This window comes from Lissotriton helveticus, chromosome 11 (assembly GCF_964261635.1).
Source record: "Lissotriton helveticus chromosome 11, aLisHel1.1, whole genome shotgun sequence".
Lineage (NCBI taxonomy): Eukaryota > Metazoa > Chordata > Amphibia > Caudata > Salamandridae > Lissotriton > Lissotriton helveticus.
The window spans coordinates 1002321597-1002343992 of record NC_136072.1 but is presented as its reverse complement, the minus strand read 5'-3'; the positions used below and the strand labels follow the sequence as shown (position 1 = coordinate 1002343992).

Genomic DNA, 22396 nt, shown 5'->3' with positions numbered 1-22396 from the left:
ATACCTGGAAGGGAGAAGATCTGTATGTTACATGATTAAATCCTGGCATAATGGTCAACAGTTCCCATATGTGGATTTACTTCCCAATCATTGGTTTAGGAAAGAACTATTGAAAATAAGTATTGGGATTAATCCATGTTATGTGAATGATAGGATTAAAAGGATCATGACTGACCACAAATGGAAGTGTACCTGTAACCAAAATGCAATATTTCTCACATCTTTCTTGATTGTCCAACTGTTCTTGAAGATTGAATACTGTGTTGTGTTGTTTCAACTTTTATTCGATTATAAAGTTGTATAATCATAAAAAGTACATTTTTATAAAAATCGTTAATTAATACAATAAGAAAAAAGATCATTTACTTGGAACAGTTATAATGTTAAAAAACAGTTTTACGACGAATTGTTGTTACTGATTTTAAAAAGGTCGCTATCAGTTTCGCTTCATGTGGGTTTTTCGGTGTCTGAAGATAAGCGAGTGCTGGATATGTATATCTGAGTCCGCTTAAACGTAAAAGCGGCAGAATCCATTTTTTCCTTGCTAGTCTATAGTATTTGCAAAACAAGATGACGTGGACCGTTGATTGTTTAGAAACCCCATCACAGGGGCAGCATATCAAGTTTCGAGACCAGTTATTCAGTTCAGGAAATGAAACTGTGCGGAAGAAAAGATCGAACCGTAATCTTGTCAATAGGAATTTTTCATAGTTCGAAAGAAAAAACGTCAGGTAGGGCTGTATCAGTTTCCCTGGCTGCAATATGCGGATTTTTTCATTTTTTGTTTTAATAATCTCAGCTTGGTTGCGAAGCTCTCTTAAGTGGCCCATGCAAAGTTCTTTCAGCTGTTTCCTAGAAATGTCTTCTATTGATGGTGGTTCGAGGAAGTATTGCTCACGATCTAGATCTTTAAGGAGTTTATGGACGTAATTGAGCCACGGTATTTTTCTCCAGTACGCTAGGCCGAGGCATTCAGTGATAAGGGAGCGCGTTATGTGGCTTTCAGGGTTACACCATATGCGGTGCCAGAGTATAAGGGGCTGGCATCGTATGGTGTCTATTATATATTCCATGCCCAGCTCCCGATGTGTTGATAAAGTCGGGGAGCTTTGAGGAAGAGCTAGGATATAATTAACAAAAGCGTTCTCCGTTACCTGTAGTTGATCAATGCGACCGTGGCCCCAGATGCCTGCTCCATACGTGGCCACACTGTGGCATTTTGCATAATAAATCGTTAGCAATTCCGCTGGGGCTGGTTTACCGAGTTTTCTAGAGAAAGCACTTACTGCTGATACTGCTCGGCGAAAGTTGAGGTTCCTGGCTTCAATTGCCTTGTGCCAGGTCATTGTGTCTTCCACAAGTATTCCCAGGTAGGGGTATATCGATGTTGTTTCCAGCTTGTTATTATTAATGAATATGGGTTTTGAGGCTCCCCGTTTTGGTCCGGTGGTCATTGTGAAAGTTTTTTTAATGTTTACTTTTAGACCCAGGGAGTCCATGAATGCCACGTATTTATTCAGCTGTCGTTGGAGTTGGTTAGGTGTCCGAGCCAAGATGACCGAGTCATCGGCATACAAGAGGATGGGTATCGGGCGGCGTGCTATCTGTGGAAGGTCCTGGCTCCCTTCCAACATAGCCTGTTCAATCCCGTTGGTATATAGATTGAACAGGAAGGGAGCCAGTACACACCCTTGCCTTACTCCTCGTGATATTTTGAAGGGGCGTGATAGTTCGCCGCCAGTTCCATAGCGGACTCGGCCTTCCGCGTTGGTATATAATTCCCTAAGGAAGGCTAGTAACAATGGATCCACTCTGAGGCTAGTCAGGGTCTGCCACAACTTTGCGTGCTGAACACAGTCAAAAGCCGCGCTCAGGTCTACGTAGACCAAGTAGATGTTACCTCCTTTCGCGCGTGTGTATTTACCGGCCAGGAGGATCAGGTTTAAGGCCTGTTCCACCGTCCCAAGCCCCTTCTGGAAACCATATTGCAGGTCTGTGATGGTGTTGTTTTCCTGGGCCCAGGATTGTAAACGGTCCAGGAGTAGTCGACCTGCGATCTTACCCGTGGAGTCCAGAAGGGAGATTGGACGGTAGCACGCGGGGTCATTTCGGTCCCCTTTCTTAAATATTGGCAGAAGGGTAGATGTTGACCATGATGGAAGAAGTCCGATTTCAGTGACTGCAGACATTACCCGGGTGATTATTAGTGACCAGTAGTCGCTGTTATGTAAAAACAAGTCCATTGGTACCCCGTCTGGGCCGGGAGCCTTGCCGGTTTTTGAGGCTTTAATGGCCTTTCTGACCTCGGTAACTGTGAAACGTAGGTTAATGGGATGGAAATTGTTCTTTACTTGCTCCTGGATTTCTAATTGAGGAGTGTCCGGTGTTGGGCCAAAGATTTTTGTAAAATTATTGACCCAGTCATTCTCTGTTATTGCCACATCTAGGTGCTGGGGGTCAGTGATGTTTTCTAGAAAAGGCGATCTTATTGTCCGCCAGAAAGTGACACTGTCTTTTTTTAGTGCACTCTCATGTAATTGGCGCCATAGGTCTTGCTTCATCTGTCGCCTACGTTTTTTCCGGGCGTTATTATACTTTTTCCGCCGGTATGAAATGAGTTGGACATCTCTGGGTTTTTGTCGAAGAGCTTCTTTAAGAGACGTGAGGGCCTTTCGGCAATCAGAATCAAACCATCTCGTCGTGGAGGGTTTTGATTTGTTTGCTGTGTTTTTGAATAGCTCTTCCCTAATTGCTCCTTGAATGTTGTTGAAGGAGGCAATAATTAGTTCGGGGGATGCCTCTGCGGACAGACAGTTCATTAACCATGGTTGCGTTTTTGCTATTATTTTTTGCGTTGTCTCTTCTGGATCGATCTTTGACCATTTAATGGTGTAGCCGTTCTTCTTTTTTAAGGTCAATGATTGTTGGTCAAGAGAGCTGACTTTTGTTGGAAATGAACCCACTTTTCCCGTGAGGAGTTTCACACTCAGGGGGTAGTGGTCGCTAATTGGACTGGTTCCTACTTTATAGTTTTTCAATAAGCCTTTACAGGTGTTTGAGGCTAGGATAAAGTCAATGGTTGTCATGCAGCCTCGTCCGTGGAAGGTGGGTAAAAATTCCTGCACCGGGTTAACTAATTCATTCACGAAGTCTAGATCCAATGTGAAGAGGATTTCGTTAAGCTTATTTCCGCCCGGGGTATGTACAAAATGAGGGATGGGATTTCCTGATTCGTTCTGTAGTCCACAGATCCCACTTTTATGATTTGGACATAGGGTTTGATTAAAATCGCCTCCCCATATGTAGTTGAGTGTTACATTGAGGTTTGTGCTTTGTAGTGAGGATAAAAATGCCACCATTTCATCTAGATGGGAACAGCATTCTAAGGTACCTGCATTGTTGTAATAGTTTACAAGTATGAATGTATTTTCCATTACTGCTATCTGATGGGTAAATTGAATGATTTGGAATATGGATGTTTCTTTTAATAATTTCACTGTGAATGGAACGGTGTTAGAGAGGTAGATCGAGAGTCCACCTTTAGGCCTTCCCATAGCACTAGGCGTTGCTTTGGTGAAGATGGTCTTATAGCCCACTAGATGGAGAGGGGTTGTGCGCCAGGTCTCTTGTAGGCACAAGATTTGGTAACTCTTTGCGGTATTCAACCATAAAGGGCATGTTATTTTTGCGGTCAGGCCTGCGATGTTCCAATAGGCTATAGCTACGCTTGTGGCCTCTTTATCTTTCACGTTAATGGATATTGACAAGTTGTTGGTGTTGACTTCGCTTGCTGCGTCTAGCTCGATGTTTAATCCCTGGCTAGTATCTACTTCTGCTGAGGGAATACTAATCCTGAAGTTGTTTAGGTGGGATGTTGGTGTCTCAGGTGTAAGGGCCAACTCTAGCCGTGCTGTATATTGATTATCAGACACATAATATTGTGTGGTGTCAGCTTTGTGATTGTAGGGCTTGTCCAGAAAAGGTCAATCGACCATTTCGAGGCAATCGTAGCGATTTTGGGTTGGGAAGCCCTGCCATCCTTCATATGCTTGATAGGGTCTATCCTGCCAGTAGGGGATTTGGCGTTCTATATACCTTTCTCTTTGTCTTTGTCCACCCCCAGCTATGTAATCATGCGGGTATTCCTTCTGGTTCCATGGTACTTGGTGCCATGGGTCCTGATTTCGTGGATCTTTGGGATGATGGTGCCATACCCAGGATGGAGGATTGCGATGTTTCGCTGGGGGGTAACAGAATGAAAGGTGGCAAGCATCTATTCCCCCTTTCTTATCGAGTTGAGGCCACGCGCAAATGTGGTCTACAGTTGCGGGGTCTCTACAGGTTACGATGATACAGTCACCGCGTATTGTTTTTTTCATTTTGCCTATCCAGGCTACCCTTCGGGCTGCGGTGATCCCTCCCGAAAGATGGGATTCGAGGGGTCTGTTGATACTAAGCCACTGCATGGCCTTATTTTTTAATGACCATGCAGTTTCTGGTGTGTCGTCTGTTAACTCGGGTACTCCTGTTAGAACTATTGTGTAGGGAGTAGCTTCCGGGGGCATATGGGCAGGGCGTCTAATTATAGAAGGTTTTTTTGGTGTGTTTTTGGGTGTATTTTTGAAAGATTTTTGAGGTGGCAGGGGATTCGATGTGTGGAGTTCGGACTTTTCTGGACCGATTCTGCTGTAATCTGTATTTGCTATTAGGGGTGAGTTGTCTACTGCAGTTGTATCTGTGGGTACTGTTTGCTGTGCTATTTTAGGATGAGGTTTCTCCTTCTGAAGGTGAGGAGTGTTCACATTAGGTTTGGGTGTTACAGTGGTTTGTTTTGGGTTCTTCTGCGCTATTGATATTGGGTTTGGATGATTGAGTATTTTCTGCGTATGTGGTTTGTTTTGCTTTTTAGATAGGTGCGAGGTATTACGCTGCCCCTTTATGTCTATCCGAGTATTAGAATCTAGAAGGGTGGCCGAAATTATCGTTAGTTGGGCTTCAAGGTTTCTGATACTTAGCTGAATTGGCTTTAAATGTTGATATGGTAGGTCTTTGGTTGTGGTGAGGACTTGTGAGGTGATTCTGCATGTCTTACATTGATTAGAGGTATTATCATTTGAGATTGCCTTATGTGGAAGAGTTATTTCGGAAATATGTAGTATGCTATTAGACGTTGAGGAGTTTGAATGAGTCGTTGTGTGTTCCTGACCCACTGGACTGCGTGTTTCCCCACTATTTATTAATCGGGTTTTCGGTATTGCTCCTTCTCTCTCACCTTGCTGGAGCAAATTATCGGTGGGTTGGATAACTCCCTTAGTTTGGCAACCAGCTAGGTCAGGGGTTGCTTCCAGGTCATCCGATGTGATGGAGAGATCCGACTCTGAGTGCGTGACCGACAGGTCAACTACCGATGGTACTGTGTTCAGGTCTGGAGCTGTTAGAGTCACGGGAAGGGAGCTATTTTGGGTGTTGAGATTAATTGGAGAGGCGGCGTTTGCTATGGCGCCTAATGAAGATCGCTTTGCGTGTGCGTTCATGAGATCTAATGATACTCTCTTCTCCATTAGAGCTATGCTTTGGTTTATAGTCTCGTTGACCCGCGTTATGAATAGGTCGATGGGACCTGTTACTTGTGCTACCTCCTGCGCGTGTTTGGATTTGGGTTTGGAGGCACTTCTTGTTTTGGGCGGCATAATTATTTATCGCTGGGTCGTTGTTGAAAGAGGGATGGCCCGGTCCGGTCTCTATCGGGCACTAACGGGCAACAACGGGCCCGCCCTTGGCCCGGGCTGCGTCCCGCGCAGCGGGTGCCGCGAGAAGTTGTAGCGCTTCGCTGGGGGCGGGGCACTGGAAGGGGGCGCGGCTCTCACAGGAAGAGGACCAGCTGGAGATGGTGAATGCTGGTCCTCGCAGTCCTGGGGCCGGCGCCTCGTCCTCCTCTGCGGCCTCGCGCTCCCGGTCGCTCAGCGGGGCTTTAGCTGGAAAGCTGTGCTACACCTGTAGCGGGGATCAGCGGCAGGAACAGAAAGAGAGTCTGTAGGCGGTGAGTCTTTCTCCACGAGTGGCACCCGCGCAGCGGGTGCCGCGAGAAGTTGTAGCGCTTCGCTGGGGGCGGGGCACTGGAAGAGGGCGCGGCTCTCACAGGAAGAGGACCAGCTGGAGATGGTGAATGCTGGTCCTCGCAGTCCTGGGGCCGGCGCCTCGTCCTCCTCTGCGGCCTCGCGCTCCCGGTCGCTCAGCGGGACTTTAGCTGGAAAGCTGTGCTACACCTGTAGCGGGGATCAGCGGCAGGAACAGAGAGAGTCTGTAGGCGGTGAGTCTTTCTCCACGAGTGGCACCCGCGCAGCGGGTGCCGCGAGAAGTTGTAGCGCTTCGCTGGGGGCGGGGCACTGGAAGGGGGCGCGGCTCTCACAGGAAGAGGACCAGCTGGAGATGGTGAATGCTGGTCCTCGCAGTCCTGGGGCCGGCGCCTCGTCCTCCTCTGCGGCCTCGCACTCCCGGTCGCTCAGCGGGGCTTTAGCTGGAAAGCTGTGCTACACCTGTAGTGGGGATCAGCGGCAGGAACAGAAAGAGAGTCTGTAGGCGGTGAGTCTTTCTCCACGAGTGGCACCCGCGCAGCGGGTGCCGCGAGAAGTTGTAGCGCTTCGCTGGGGGCGGGGCACTGGAAGGGGGCGCGGCTCTCACAGGAAGAGGACCAGCTGGAGATGGTGAATGCTGGTCCTCGCAGTCCTGGGGCCGGCGCCTCGTCCTCCTCTGCGGCCTCGCGCTCCCGGTCGCTCAGCGGGGCTTTAGCTGGAAAGCTGTGCTACACCTGTAGCGGGGATCAGCGGCAGGAACAGAAAGAGAGTCTGTAGGCGGTGAGTCTTTCTCCACGAGTGGCACCCGCGCAGCGGGTGCCGCGAGAAGTTGTAGCGCTTCGCTGGGGGCGGGGCACTGGAAGGGTGCGCGGCTCTCACAGGAAGAGGACCAGCTGGAGATGGTGAATGCTGGTCCTCGCAGTCCTGGGGCCGGCGCCTCGTCCTCCTCTGCGGCCTCGCACTCCCGGTCGCTCAGCGGGGCTTTAGCTGGAAAGCTGTGCTACACCTGTAGCGGGGATCAGCGGCAGGAACAGAAAGAGAGTCTGTAGGCGGTGAGTCTTTCTCCACGAGTGGCCACGACCAATCTTCCTAAAATAGGAGGGTAGGATTCGTGCACAGGCATAGACTTGTTAACTGAAATGCACTCACTAGATGTAGCATGTGCAATAGTGAGGTTTATGCTTGAAGTTAAAAAAGTTTAAAAAAATGTGTAAAGTGGATGTTTTATCACTGGTATTGATTTGATGAAATGTACTCCAGTTTTTATAAAATGATACTTGGAATTAGAATAATTGTTATATAGAATATACTTTTAGAAGATTTTTTAACGGATTTGGAGTTTTATACAGGTGTTATATAGTCTATAGCTTGAGATGGTTTTTAAATTGAAGACTGCTATATTTGTATGTTCGTATAAGTTTAAGGACCTAAGGTCTAAATGAACAATCTTTTTGACAAAATTGCTATTTCCATAACGCGAACCTAGCCAAATGGCAACATTTCAGTCAGAGAGGGCACCTTTAGCTAAGAGCTCAGAGTTTGTGCCCTTCAGAGTAGTCTTTTTCTGCTCTCTAAAAGTGAATTGCTAGGCCCAAATAGTACCGAAGCATCCATTCTTCATTGAAGGTGGACACCATTGGTTGCGGTTCCTGGAACCACTCCAAGCAGAGGAGACATATAAAATCCTCAGGACTTGAGAAACCACTCCCCGCAGTCTAAAGTTCTGTCAGTTTGGGTCACCCAAGATGGAGCTGACCCTCCATCCTAATCTACTGGTGTGAAACAGAAGACAGGCCTCAGGGCGAAGCCTAAACCCTTCTCTTCTGCCCTTTTCTTTGCACCTCAGAGCAACAGATTAACCGACTTCGTCTTTTTTATTTACAATTGATGCATTAAGTTTTGCCTCTGTGTACTGGTGGATAGTGATACCTAAAACAAAATTAAGGGGTAATAAGGACGTTAACATATTGTTGAATTCTATGCAGTATGTGATTAATATATAAGGACCACTGACAGGATGAAAATGGGATTACAGGATTAGGCCCAGAGCAGCAGAATCTTCAGCTCTGGATTCAATCAATCAATCAGGGGTTTATAAAGCGTGCTACTCACCCGTGAGGGTTTCAAGGTGCTGGGGGGAAGTAGGGGGGGTGGCTGGAGGGTGGGTGCAGCTCCGGATCAGTCATAGAGCCAGGTCTTGAGTTGTTTATGATGTTATTCAAGCCTAGTCAGACCGAAGCTTATGTCCTAAAATCTCAGACAATTACTGAATGCAATATGGAGAAAGCTAGACATTGGTGTATACTTGGTGGCCGGGGCCTGGCTATTTAATTTTAGGACTGAGATGACAATCCAATTGATGGATTTTACACTGGAGGGATACCCACCGCACTCTCTCATGACAATATAGGAAGGAACTCATAATGAAATAGAAACAGTCACTGAAAACAGCTGTGTTTAATAAGAAAGTGATACAGACTAGGTAACTGCACAAAGAGGGAAGACAGGAGTGGGGGAAATTAGTTGATTGTCTCAGCTCCAGGGACGGGATACAGTGAAGGACGAGGATAGTTTTGTTTTAGTTAACATAGATGTTATTTTCAGATACTGGTAAATGTTTTTCTTTCTAAGTAATATCTCAATGTTAAAAGTAAAATGATGACTTTCCAGTCTTAAATCATTTTCTCCAAGATGCACATACTTTCTCTTTTTTACTTTTGTCTAGCCGGAAACTTGCAGATCCAACAGCTCGAAAAACAATTGATTGGGTTGATTTTCGACTTATCCACTATGCAGGAGAAGTAACCTACTGTGCAGTAGGTGAGTGGAGTAATATATGTGAAGTGAGTTCAGAAGAGAAAAGTCATTCTGACAAAGTTCTTCCTTAAAGTGACCTGAATTTTGCATTTCTTGAGTAATTCAGTTTTCATAGTTAAGTTAGACAGTATTTAGCAAGATACATTGTCTTAACAGGCTATATTCAGAGCAGACAAACAAGAACAGAACAATTTAGAATCAGAACAATTCACGTATAGTAAGTACTAATGAAGAAGTATGTAAAAGAAGTATATAAGATTTATACTTTGGAAAAAAGAAATGCTCATTTGAATTACACCTTTACAAACTTAGAGGCCGATTATGATGGCGGACGGACCTGAGTCCGTCCGCCACCATAGAGAAGGAGGGACCGTCCGTAGAGGCAGCGGCGGTCCCTCCGTGCTAATTAGGATGTGACCGCCACCCTGGCGGTCACATCCTGTATATTTATCATTGCGGCGGGTGCTGCTTGAAGCAGCCCCCGCCGCAATGATAAAAATGTATGTTGTGCATTTGCAAGTAACAAAGCGGCAGGCACCTCGCGGTGCCTGCCGCTTTGTGCAGGCAAATGCAGGGGGGTACCATAGGTACCCCCCATGTGCACCCCCACCCCCCCTTCACCCCTGGGGGCCCGCAACGGGCCCCCAAACACAAATCTGTATGCCTTTACACGGCGGAAATGCTGCCGTGTAAAGGCATCTTTCTGCTAATATCCTAATATGGCTGGCGGTGTCTGATAGACACCGCCAGCCATGTTGAAGCTTTTCCGCCGCGGACGGAAGGCGTCCGCGGCGGAAAAGCTGCGGACTGAAAAACGATCCCCCAGCCATCCTAATCTGGCGGGGGGTCTTTTTCAGTCCGCAGCGGTTTTCCCGCATCCTCCGGGCCGGCGGTGGCTTCCGCCGGCCCGGAGGATGCGGGGAAAACCGCAATCGTAATCAGGCCCTTAGTCATCATCATCATCAAAATATATTTATTCAACCTAGGCCATAAAAGCTAAACAACATCGTCACAGTAAATACACAGATTTTCCAGGAGGATCATTGTTTGGCCATTAAAGCAAGGCAACATAGTCACAATAAAGACACAGATACATATTCAAGGATGATTAACAAGCATAACGTTTCCTGATGTTAATTGCCACTCTTATAAAATTTAGTAAAGCATGACAAATATGTAGTGAGTCTAAACACTGCAAAACACAAGTGCTTCCTTATGGTGCTGTAACTTTGCCTTTTGTAAAATAGGTGCCAACAAGAGAATGCCTTGGTACTGAGTACAATGGACAGAAGAGAATTCGATGGCTCATGCTTTGCGTAGACACATTATTACAGCAGCAGGGGGAAAGATCATGCTGCCAAACCCCGGAAACTGGGAAGGCAAATTTAAAATGTAACATACATAACCAGAAGAGTGAGGTAGTAGCGCTGGCTAGGGTCTATATAATCAATACCCCATAGGGTTCTAGACTCTTTGTGGTTGACACCGATGAATGATTTATTATTGTTTCTTTAGTATGGGCTTTCTCAATACGACTATTCCTAAAATAATCCCAAAAACACTTTTTATCAGTTGTTACGAGCTAATTATTACCGGGTTTTTGAATAGTTCTGGCAGCCAATGTTCTCAAAGAGGAAAGGCACGGAATATGATCCACCCCATCTAGTGACAGACAATCGGAAATACAAATTCTAGCAAGTCCTTCCTGCCTCTGGAGTCCCCCAACATGTAATCCATATCAACAGGAGAGCAAGGCCAAATAAGTCCACATCAGAGTGGCCCTGTAAGCCAGTGCCATAGACCCTCACTTAAGTGCATTTACTTTTATGTAAGGTCAGCATCTCAGGAACGGGTATATGTTTTAGCCTGCCAGCAAATATAAATACGGACTCCTTTTCTGTTAAAATACTGTTTTCTAGAAATCGAATAGATGAAGAACAAGGAAGTATGGAGGGATGAATCTCAAATGTATTCTCGGTTAGGGCACAATTAATTACCCTAACGTTACTATTTAGTTTTACACCAAAAATTACAAATTATGTAGTTTCACACACATGCCATTGGACCAGTCTCTGACCCACAAATCACTTCAACAATAAATTGATCAAAAGACATACAACAATATATACAATGACCAACATAAAACATACAACTATGTATATATATATACACACAACACAGTTTCTCCAATACCGTAACAAGAAATTAGAAACACTAGTGTTCACCCATACTATCTGGGTGATACACTTAAAGGTAGTCCTTCTAGCACACGAGGTACCACACCTCTCTATCCTTTCAGAAATTTGCGTCTAAATAATTCAACACGTTTGCATTAGTGCTGACTCCTCTATCAAACACAAAAATACCTTTGACAGATGTGCTTTAAAGAATATCTAAATAGTTAAATGATTTTACCTTTGATAAAAGAGAATCCCACATAGCAAACTATTTAGATTTCATACTAGGGCTGCCAAGGGTCATTATATATGATTTTATGGAATTAACTTGTACATCCAGGTCATTCATAAAATATAACAATAATTTGAGAAGAAGCTGTTAGCCATTTGCTGTATGATGACAAAGGAAGCATCGTCAGCATAGAGCAGGATAGGGATAGTTATGCCCCATTCTTGGTATGTCCTTTCCATTTTCCAAAACTCAGTAGCTTTTAAGCCCCTTTTCCACAACTGAAAAGGTGACGATTTATCTTCTTTATGAAAATAGACTGATAGAGGCATACCCTCATCTTTGTAGGTTGGTTGTTTCATAACCTGTGGACACAAAACAAGAAAGGTCAGTCTCTGTCTTATGTAGTTAGTTCTAAGCACTACTACCAGGGAAGCATAAGTTATGTGAAGAGTCCGTTAATTCAGTTTTGTAGACTGTGTGGACTAGATAGCCCCCTTCCCTGCATTTAAAATTAAAGACAAACCACTTTGAAGCACTTACACTGAAAGTCAGCAAAGACCAGCTGTTACACTTTGAAGTCAAAAAATGTCCTTCTTGGCTGTCTCATCGTACATGGCATCTAACTATTCAAGCCTTGCTATTAATTGTTTCTCCAGCAACATTCCATTGAGTTGCTGAAACACGTTGAATTTATCATTTACTACACTACTTGAGCTAAATTCTCCAATATTGGATCTTTTACAGATTGAAATCACAGGTCTGAATCCTCGTTACATTACCGAAGTTATAATTTTACAAAAGCTACATGAACAGCATTTAAAACAGTATCCATCCACTTATATTTGGGGAGTTTTCCTTTTATCATTTAGTGATTGGACTTTAAATTCAACCTCTGTATCTCAGTTTAGGTTCTCTCCCAACATATTATGTTAGATAGACCTTGTTGTAATCATGAACTCAATTCAAATGTCTTAATATATGCTTAAAATAGCTTTACTATTCTTTTGCTGCAGCTGTGCTGCACAAGACATTAAAAGACAGCTTAGCTACTGTCTAGGAGGAATCTTTCCCAAGTGCCCGACTTTGCTCTTGTTAAAAAATGTTCTTAACATCATGAAAGAGAAAAACAAGCAAAGTCTTTCTGAAACATTGGCAGAAATGCAACAAATGTAACATATATTTACAATACACACCTATCACAGGGCAATCTTTAACTAAAAAATATAATGTACCAAATTAAGTGAGCAATATGATTAAGAACAAGTTTCTCCACCTCTGTCCCCTAAGTAAGATCTTTTACCTTCTGCAAACGTGCGAGTTAACTACGCTGACTCTTGATGTGGCCCTTTCACAAGTTGATTACTGCAATAGATGTTATCAGTCGGTGCCGGTAAGCATGGTGGAGCAGGGGCAGGGTGAGGGGGTGGAGTCCGCCAATGACGGTTTTATTTATTTATTTGTTTTCCCTATTTCGTCATCTGTTGACTTCTCCCTCCCTAGCCCCGCCCTACCCCCGCACTGCCCAGCAGTCCCACAATGCTTACCTGCACCAGCCGCGACTGGAAGGTATGAAGAATCCGGAGAAGATTTAAACACATTAAACTGGCCTTGAATTGCCTCAAATGGCTTCTAGTCAAATAAAGTGTTAAATGTATAAATCTTCGTTCTTTCAACAAGGCCTTTCATGGTACTGCCCTAGGTTTGTGTGAAGTTACAAAGTACTGGAACCCGCAGCTTACTTTTTAAACTTCACCAGTTTTATGAACTGAGAAATTTTAATTGTAATGTGCACCTTAAAAGGGACCCTTCCCTGCTCCATGAACATGGCACTATGACGCAAGGCTGCCAGTGCACTGATCAGCATCCTTTTACCATGGTTGCCAAGTGGTGAAAGTTTGAATGTGGGACATTCAGCAGTGGGGAAAGCAGACGTGGCTGAAGAGTGGCTTTTATTTTTATTTATTTTATTTTTTATTTTTTTTTAAGTTTGATTTATTGAGGAATATATAGGGGGAAAATGAAGGGAAAGGGGGAAAGAGAAGAGTTACAATAAGCAAATGGCAGAAATAATCATTAAAAATAAAAACATCATGAAATAAGCATTACAAGCATGAAAAAGCATGAACATATCATAGAAACAGGAATAATGTAAGCGAAAATACAATGTATATGAATACAAAAACAATAATAATCAATTATGAGTATGAGTACACAAGTAATAAGAAAGTTATGGTGGTTTACGGACTTCAACTATGTCTGGAGCAGGAGAGGGAGGAACTGGAGCAGAGGAAGAAAGATATGTTACCAAAGGGAGCCAAAGTAGGTCCCGTTTAATGGCTAAGGAGATGGGGGATACGTAATTGGTGTCCAAACGGTGATTAAAACAAATTGCATTCCACCAGGATTGATAGGTAACATTCGCAGCTTGTTTCCAATTAGAGGTAATGATGTGAAAAGCTACAGCAAGGAAGAGGTCAAGTAAAGAGTAATGGCTGGAAGGGTGGGGAAGTTCTGACGAGAGGGAACCTAGAAAAACTAGTAGAGGCGAAAAGGGGATCTGGAAATGGAAAATCTTTTGAATCTGTTTCCAGATCAACTGCCAGAACTTAGAAATAGGGGGACATTCGAACAAAATGTGTTTGAGATCAGCAGAAGGGAATGGACAGGACCAGCAGGAAGAGGGAGTATCTGAAGCAAAACGGGATAAGGCGAGTGGGGTAAATAAAATTCTATGGTAAATAAAAAATAAAGTTTGGGTAGTGTTAGCAGCTCTAGAGGTCTTATGGATTTTAGTCCAAATTTTGTCCCAAAGAGGAACCGGCCATGTCTGAGAAAAGTCCAGTTCCCAAGCAAGTTCAGTATGAGATTTAAATCTATTGTTGGAAAGACGAAAAGAATTGTATAAGGCGGAGGCAGAGGGTGACGTGTCCAGTAAGAGGGAAGTAGGCTTGCAAGTTGCCGGAATTTCGTTAGAGGAAGGAAGGGCTTGAAGATAAGAAGGTAAGGCTGGACAAAGGGCGTCATATTGAACTCGGGCAGAAACGGGTAAAGAGAAAAGAGATTGAAGGTGTTGAAATGAAATAGGTTTACCTTGAGAAACTAATTGAGATATCCAGGAAAGGCCTCGAGAGTGCCAAGTTTTCCAATAAATGGTACGTTTTTTTATTTTAAGGAGAGCATTATTCCAAATCGGTTGTTCGTGAAGAGAAAGAAGAGATGAATAAGAAGACGAGACATAAGGAGAGTGCGAGAATATGAAAGAATAGGAGAACGAAGACGAGTTAAAGAGGATGAAAAAGATAGGAATTCTTGAAAGGTAAAGGGAGAAATAAAGGAGGATTCCATACTTAACCAAACAGGGGGATAGTGAGGTAGGTCAGATGATAACCAGCGAGTTGTTTGCTTTAGAGAAAATGCGCGATGATAAAGTGTGAAATCGGGAAAGCGGACTCCAGAGTGAAGTTTGTCTTTACGTAATGCAGCAAGAGCTATTCGGGACTTTTTACCATTCCAAAGGAATTTCAGTAGTAGGGAATCAATTTTCTTAAAGAAATAGAGGGGAATGTGTAAAGGAAGCATGGAAATAGTATAAAGAAGTAGGGGAGATAACATCATTTTTATAGAATTAAGACAACCCCACCAGGACAAAAAGAGTGGATGCCAACGAGTGATAGCTGCATCCATTTTCTTATATACATAATCAAAGTTGAGCTTGAGAGTATCAGATAATAAGGGAGCAAACCAAACCCCTAAATATTTAATTTTTGAAGATTGCCATGAAAAACCTGTAGAAGAGAAAAAGTGCTTCTGACAAAGAGGATTTAAAGGTAGAATCTCACACTTGTCAGCATTCAAAAGGTATCCGGAGACCGCAGAAAATGAGGAGACTTGTTTAAGAAAAGATGGGATGGAAGTGACAGGGTCGTAGCAGTAAAAAAGAATATCATCGGCATAGACCGAGAGCTTGACTTGCTGGGAACCAAAAGGAAAACCAGAAATAGTGTCATCTAAACGAATTTTTGTAAGGAAGGGTTCCAAAGCCAAAATAAAAAGTAAAGGAGATAATGGGCAGCCTTGTCGAACTCCTCTATGAAGGGAGAAATAATCCGAAGACATGCCATTAACAAAAATAGAAGCTTGAGGATTAGAATAAAGCAAGGAGATAACAGAGATGAATTTAGGAGGAATGCCAATCCAACGTAAAGCCTGAAACATAAAATCCCATCCAATGCGGTCGAAAGCCTTCTCCGCATCAAGGGAGATAGCAGCAAAAGGAAGAGTGAGCGAAGAAGATTTACCAAGGATGTTAAGAAAAACTCGAGAATTATCTGAAGAAAGACGTCCCTTTACAAAGCCGGATTGTTCAGGTCCAATGATGTCCGGTAGAAGAGAATCCATACGCAAGGCTAATATTTTTGCTAGAATTTTATAATCAGTATTAACTAAAGATATTGGTCTATAATTTTTGCATAGGGAATGATCTTTATCCTCTTTTGGAATTAAGCAAATCAAGGCTTGTTGGAATGTGCCGCTAGAAGAGCCAGAGTCGGAAAAAGATTGAAATAAAAGTAGGAGCTTGGGGCGGAGAAGAGAAGCGAAGTGACCGTAAAACTCAATTGTAAAACCATCGGGTCCTGGGGATTTACCATGATGAAGTTTAGAAACCGCATGGGAAATTTCGGAAAGAGAAATATCACGTTCTAAAGTTTGAAAATCCACATGTGAGGTTGAGGGAAAAGGTAGGGATTGAAAATAAGCAAGAAGGTCATCAGGAGTAGGAGATTGTTCAGGAGTGTAAAGCGTATCATAGATTTTAGCGAATTCTGCCAGAATTTCTTTATCCTTAAATGTAGTTTCAACAGAAGATGTTTTAATAGACTGAATTTTTGTGCGTTCCTTACGAATCTTTAAATAATTAGCCAGGAGCTTCCCCATTTTATTCTTACCACCGTAAAACCGAGAATTACATTTGAGAAGAATATTGGAAGCGGCTTCTGTTGTAAATTTGTTAAATGATATTTTGGCATCAATAAGAGCCTTAAGGGAAGAGTCAGATTTAGAAGTAAAATAGGCTTGCTCTAAGGTCTTAATATTGGCTAAAATTTTCTCTGATTTGGCCACATTTAACTTTTTCCGTCGGGACACGAAATTAATAATAAAACCTCTAGCAGCTGCTTTAAATTAGTCCCAAACCATAACAAAAGAAGAATCAGGGGTTTGATTTAAAAGAAAGAATTCCTTAGCAAAAGTATTAAATTCAGCGTTAAAAGTGGAGTCTGTAAGTAAAGCATTATTAAAACGCCATCTGCCAGAGGAAGGAGAAAATGGAAGTAAGTCTATGTCTACAAAAACAGGGGCATGGTCGGAGAGTAAAATGGAGCCAATCTCTGAGCGGATAGCGTGTTGAGATAAGGGTTTACTGAGAAATATATGATCAATACGGGATTGGGATTGGTGAGGCGGGGAAAAGAAGCTGTATTCACGAAGGTCGGGGTTGCAAAGTCTCCAAATATCTACAAGGGCATTATTGTTAAATGAGCGGAGAAATTGCGTGTGCATTCTAGAGGGGATAAATTTTACTTTTGAGTGTCGATCTAGAAAGGGATCAACAATTTGGTTGCAATCGCCAGCAAGAAGTATGTACTCACCAGTAAGGGAAGATAATTTGGTAGAAATAGCAGGCCAGAAAGACTTATCAATTGCAGTAGGGGCGTAAACATTAAAAAGAGTGAGAGGGATGTTATCGATAAGTAAATTAACAATAAGCCAATGACCATCAACATCACATTCATGAGTAATCGAGGAAACATTTAACTTTTTATGTAACAAGAGTGCAACTCCATTCTTCCTAGAAGTCGTAGGGGAACAAAAAACATGACCCACCCAACAACGCTGAAGTTTCAAAGCTTCCGGTTCAGTTAAATGAGTTTCTTGAAGGAGGGCAACATCAGTTTTAAGTCTTGCTAAATGCGAGAGAACCCTCTGTCTTTTGATGGGGTTATTTAAACCTTTAACGTTCCATGTCGTTACACGGAATGAAACAATTTAGAAAACAGCTATAAGCAACATGCTTAATAATGCAAAAAAAATACAATTGAGAAGAAATGAGAAACATAGAAAAGAAAAATGAGAAGAAAAAAGAGTCAAGGATAATAAGAATGCAGATTGCAAAAAGGAAGAGAAAGAGAAGGAAAGAAGAGAAAGCAGAAAAAGGGCAAAGTTGAGAGGAGTCGAAGAGCTGAGAAGTAGGGAATAGGACAGCGACAATAAAGAATAAAGAGACAGTACATGTCCGGAACGAACGACTGAGAGACATACTTACGAAAATGAAATTACCAAACAAAGAAGGGGAATGGTGGTGGCAGGAGACGACGACGAGACATCCAGAGCGAACACCAAAACCTCAAATATTATGACATCTAAAAAGGCAGAACAAGGGGGGAAGTAGGGTAGAAACGAGATGAAGTGATGAAGGGGAGTACCTGTTGAGAAAAGAGAAACATGAGGATAAATATTTGAGCGTATAAAGAGCAAAATAGAGAGACAAAGAGGACAAAAGAGAAAGGAGATGGAAAAAGATGAACATATATGACTAATATACAAGAAGAGCAGTGAGCGCTTTATAACATCAACATTGCAAACAATGAAAAGCCAGAACTACAATCGGATGCAAGCATCAATAAAGAGAATTAGTAAGCCAGTCAGCCAGGATTGGACATATCCATGACGTCAGGAGCATGTCGTCGAAGGAAAGCTTGTAAGTCCGCAGGGTCGTCATAAGTGGTGGTTTTGTCTTGAAAAGTAACCTTGAAGAGGCAAGGATGCAAAAGACCGTATCTGGCATTGAGGGCTCTGAGCTGCGGTCTCATGTCTAAGAATTTCTTCCTGCGTTCTGCGGTGGCCCTGGAGACATCCTGGGAGATGTAGAGACGATGACCTTCCCAAATGATCTGTTTCTTGAGTTTGGCAGCTGAAAGAACTTGGAGAAGGTCAGTGTATTGGAGGAAAAGCATGATAACTCCTCTAGGTTTGGTAGCAACTTTAGGACCAAGACGGTGAGCTCGTTGAATGTTGATGGACGATAGAGCTGGAGCATCCAAGATCTTAGCTAGGAAGGACTGGAAGAATGCAGTAGGATTAGACCCTTCTGAAAGTTCCGGAAAGCCGTAAAGGCGTAGGTTATTCCTGCAGTTTCTATTCTCCAAATCCTCCGTCTGTCGCTTAAGTAGTAAGATCTCTGCTTCCATGGAAGGGATGCGAGAACAAGAAGATTGGAATGAATCTGTTGTCTGTTCCAAAGCGAGAACACGTGTGTCTAAAGACGACCACTTCTCCTGCATCGCCTGCATATTCTTGGTGGTGGCTTCCATAAAAGGCTTGAAAGCACATAGTTCCTCTAATATGAGATCCATAGAGGAAGAAGAAGAGGATGAACTTCCAGGAGAAGGTGGATCCTTTTTAAGGCGTTTAGAGGAAACCAAAGAGGATGGCGTTTTACCTCCGTTGGAAGCTTTTGGGATAGCTCCGTGTGGTGACTCTGACTTTGATGTACGGCTGTCCTCCATGTCTGGGATGGGGGAGTCAGAATCCGAACCAACCAGAACTTTAGGAGTAGATATGAGTTTCAAATTGCAAATTTTCCCCATGAGCGCTCAACAAAACAATTGGAAGGAGTCAAAGATCCCAGTGAGAGAACGCAGGATGCTACGCACAGCAGTAAAAAGGGCATAAAATTGCAGTCAGATCAATAGCAGAGAAGAGAGAATCAGCAAAGCTCCTTGAAGGACCAGAGAAGACAAAAGGCACAATGTTACGTGGCACCTGAAGTGAGTTCAGTATAGTCAGGAGGACAGAGCTGAGCGAATCATAGGAAATAAAAGCCACTTAATTGCTTCACCAGTAATAAAAGGAATATCCTGCATGTGAATGGACATTGAAAAATTATGAGAGTAGCGAAGACAACATGGTGCAATCTTGAGGTATGCCTTGCTTAGTGAAGAGATGTCCCACACGCTGCAGAATAGTTGAATGAAAAGAAGATGGCATCAAAAACAGTGCAGGAAATATCAAGAATTCCAGCTGGCATATGGATATAATAAGTGAGTCTCATAAATATTCCTTTCTTAGAGCGTCAATTGAAAGATGGTAAAAGCTCTGTGAGAGAACGTGGAGAGGCACAAAACGGCGGGTGAATACATGCAGGTCACTGCGAGTGCGAGTAAAAAGGCGTTATGTGGCACCTCAAAAAGTATCAAGCAGGCTCACCTTGTAAACCGCTATATTTGTTGTGCTGAAGGGCAGGTTGAAGCGCATATGACAAGCGGCATGATTATGGAGCCGCAGGAAGTTTTCCGCCGGCCGTGATGTGGAAAACGGCCGGCATACAAAATGGCGGCCGCGACTCTGAAGCTCCGTTTCTCACATAAAGGGGAGCCGAAATAAGTGCAGAGCCGGGAAACGGAGACGGCAGATAGCGCGCCTCACATTCCGGTCTGCAATGCTGGCTTCCAACGTGCAGAGATGTCCGTCTGTGCTGCGGAAACAGAGATGGTACCGAGGCTCGGTGAGGAGCTCCGGGACTACACCGCCATCTTCATCGGCGGTCAAGCCACGCCCCCGAAGAGTGGCTTTTATGATCCTTGGAGTGACAGCAGATAAAAACAATTCTCTGAAGCCGATGTCCCGTCCATGTTGAACAGGACATCCAGCTGCAGGGTATCTAGCTTGTTTAGTGAAGTGAATGTAGGGGTCTGATTTAGATTACAGTGAATGGGTTACTCCATCACAAGGGGGACTTATATCCCATCGGATGATATTTAAATGCCATAATATCCTAAAGGATTTAGATTTCGGCAGACAGGAAATCAGTTGCGGTTGTGAGGAGGAACCCCTCCGCCGTTACCTAAATCAGGCCCTAAGCCTTGAGTGAGTTCATGGAACCTAGCCTTCCTCAGTGAAGTGCAAAATTTCCCCACTACCACAATTTCCGAGATGTAAGTATTCACTTCACCCACCCCTTCCCTGTTAAAGGGTTTCTAGCTAAATGGCTAGTCTGTAGTTTGAAGTTTATTGTGTAATTACTTAAAACCATTACAATGCACAAATTAAAACATATAGCACAGGATGTTGATCAATAAAAAATAAAAAAGCTACTAATGCCAGTCTTTAAAATCCTACTGATGGGAGGGTATATAAGCAACCGGCGCAGACTCTATGATTAAAAAATTAAATGATAAAAGTCAGTGCTGCCAATTAGTGGTGTAGAATGCTCTTGAAAGAAATAGTCCTTGAGGGCTAATGTTCATTGTGTGTAGGGGTTCATCAAGATTTTAGTAGCTCTCTGCTTGTCCCATTTTGTCTTTCAAGAGTATGCATGTTTGATGTATCATTTTTCCAAAGTTGGACATGTTCTTCACTATGTCCACGGTGTAGAGTTGGCAGATAGCATCCTTTGCTGTCAAAGTGCCCGGTTGGAGAAGTATGGGTCTAAGATGGATTCAACGGGCTTGTCGTAAAGCCGGACAGCATAACAGTATGTCTACCAAGGACTCCCTTTTGTAGTTGCATAAATTACACTATGTGATGTCTGAGACTGCTTTCCAAGTTGAATATAGTTCCTTTAAGGGATGCGGATGTAATCATGCAGCTAAGATCTGGTTTAGTGCCTGTCAACACACAGCCTGCATGAGATAGGGCTTGATTGTTTGTAGCATTTGTGGAAGCCGTAGGGTTTTGAGATAGTCCTTGGCTACAAGGGATTCCAAGTGCGAGAACAAAGAAGCAGTTGCTTTTTTATTGAAAATGTGATGGTTGCGTAATCCCAATTCTCAATGGCTAGTTGCAGTAATTCCTTTGCTATGGAAAGTTTGACAGACGAAAGAATGTTTGGTTTTGAGTCAATGGTTTTTATGCAGGCTTTAATGGAGCTGTCAGGGGCCACAGTTGCCAGATAGGAGTTTTTAGCTAAGGCGGCCAACCCTTCAAATTTTTTGGAGTGAGGTCAAATTCAAGACGGATCACAGTGTTTCTTGTAGAAGCGGGCAGACAAAATATTTTTTGGTACGCTGTGCATTATATTTTCTCCAGGTCTTCTGCCAGCATTCCCGGGAATGCCTTTTGCGCATAGTTAAGTGAAAGCAGTGCGTGACCATCTTTCCTTTCATCCACATTTTATGTAGATGAATGAGGGGTGGCCAGTCTCGTTTAGCCAGACACCTAGATAATTGTAATTTTGTACACAATCCAGACTCAAAATACCAAGGCGCCACTTAAAGTGCTTTTTTTTGGGTGGCTACCAAAGATCACAATTTTAGATTTGCTTCATTTGCTGTCAGCTCGTTCTTGATATTGTATTCAGACAGGGCATTGAGAGCTTTTTGGAGGCCTATTTTAGTGTGGTCCAAAAGAACGAAACCGTCGGCGTACTGCATTAGGTGGATTTTTTTGTTTCCAATTTTTGGAGTGGCGAGCAGGGCCTACTGGGTGTTTTTGCATTCTGCCGAGCTGGGGGCTGATGTCACTGCGGTGGGGGTTAATTTTGTTGATGGAGACCTGCGTGTGCTTCGAAATACACAAAGCGGGAGCCGGACAGACCATTAAGGCCTGGGGCTCCATTTTTGTGGATCATTTTTAGGACAATGCATGCTGCTGCCTCGCTTGGAACTATGGGTTCCACAGGGGACTTGGGGGCTCAGCTCTTGAGTTTTCCAATAGGATCGGCTGGGCAACTCAATTTGCATAGATGGTTTTCAGGTCGTTCGTGTACAGTGACTTCATGTGCACTACCCAGGTCTCCGCTGGCACTGAGTTCCCTCTATTGGAGGATCCATGGATTATATTGTGTAGATATTGGCAAAATTGTTGTGACTTGTTTGGTGATAGGAGTTCAAAAATCTCTTTCCATTTATCCTTGGTGGCTTCCCGTTTTAGTTTCCAGACGAAACGCAGGTGTGTCTTTACTGCTGAATACAGCTGGTTTTTAGAGGCTTTGGTTCTTATTTTGTTTGTATGCCCTTTGTTTTATTTTTAATTGCTGTGCACTTAGGGGCTTATTAGGATGACGGCACCCTAGCTGTACCGAGGTCCCGCACCGCCAA

General features: G+C 43.5%; 1 protein-coding gene across 1 annotated transcript in view; it reads left to right on the top strand.

The window, feature by feature from the left end:
* MYO1H (myosin IH) overlaps positions 1–22396 on the top strand; it is a 749175-nt gene that overhangs the window by 238223 nt on the left and 488556 nt on the right. Inside the window, exon 14 of the mRNA XM_078666099.1 lies at positions 8800–8894. Coding sequence (XP_078522225.1) covers positions 8800–8894 — 95 coding nt within the window. The remainder of the gene's footprint in view (positions 1–8799; positions 8895–22396) is intronic.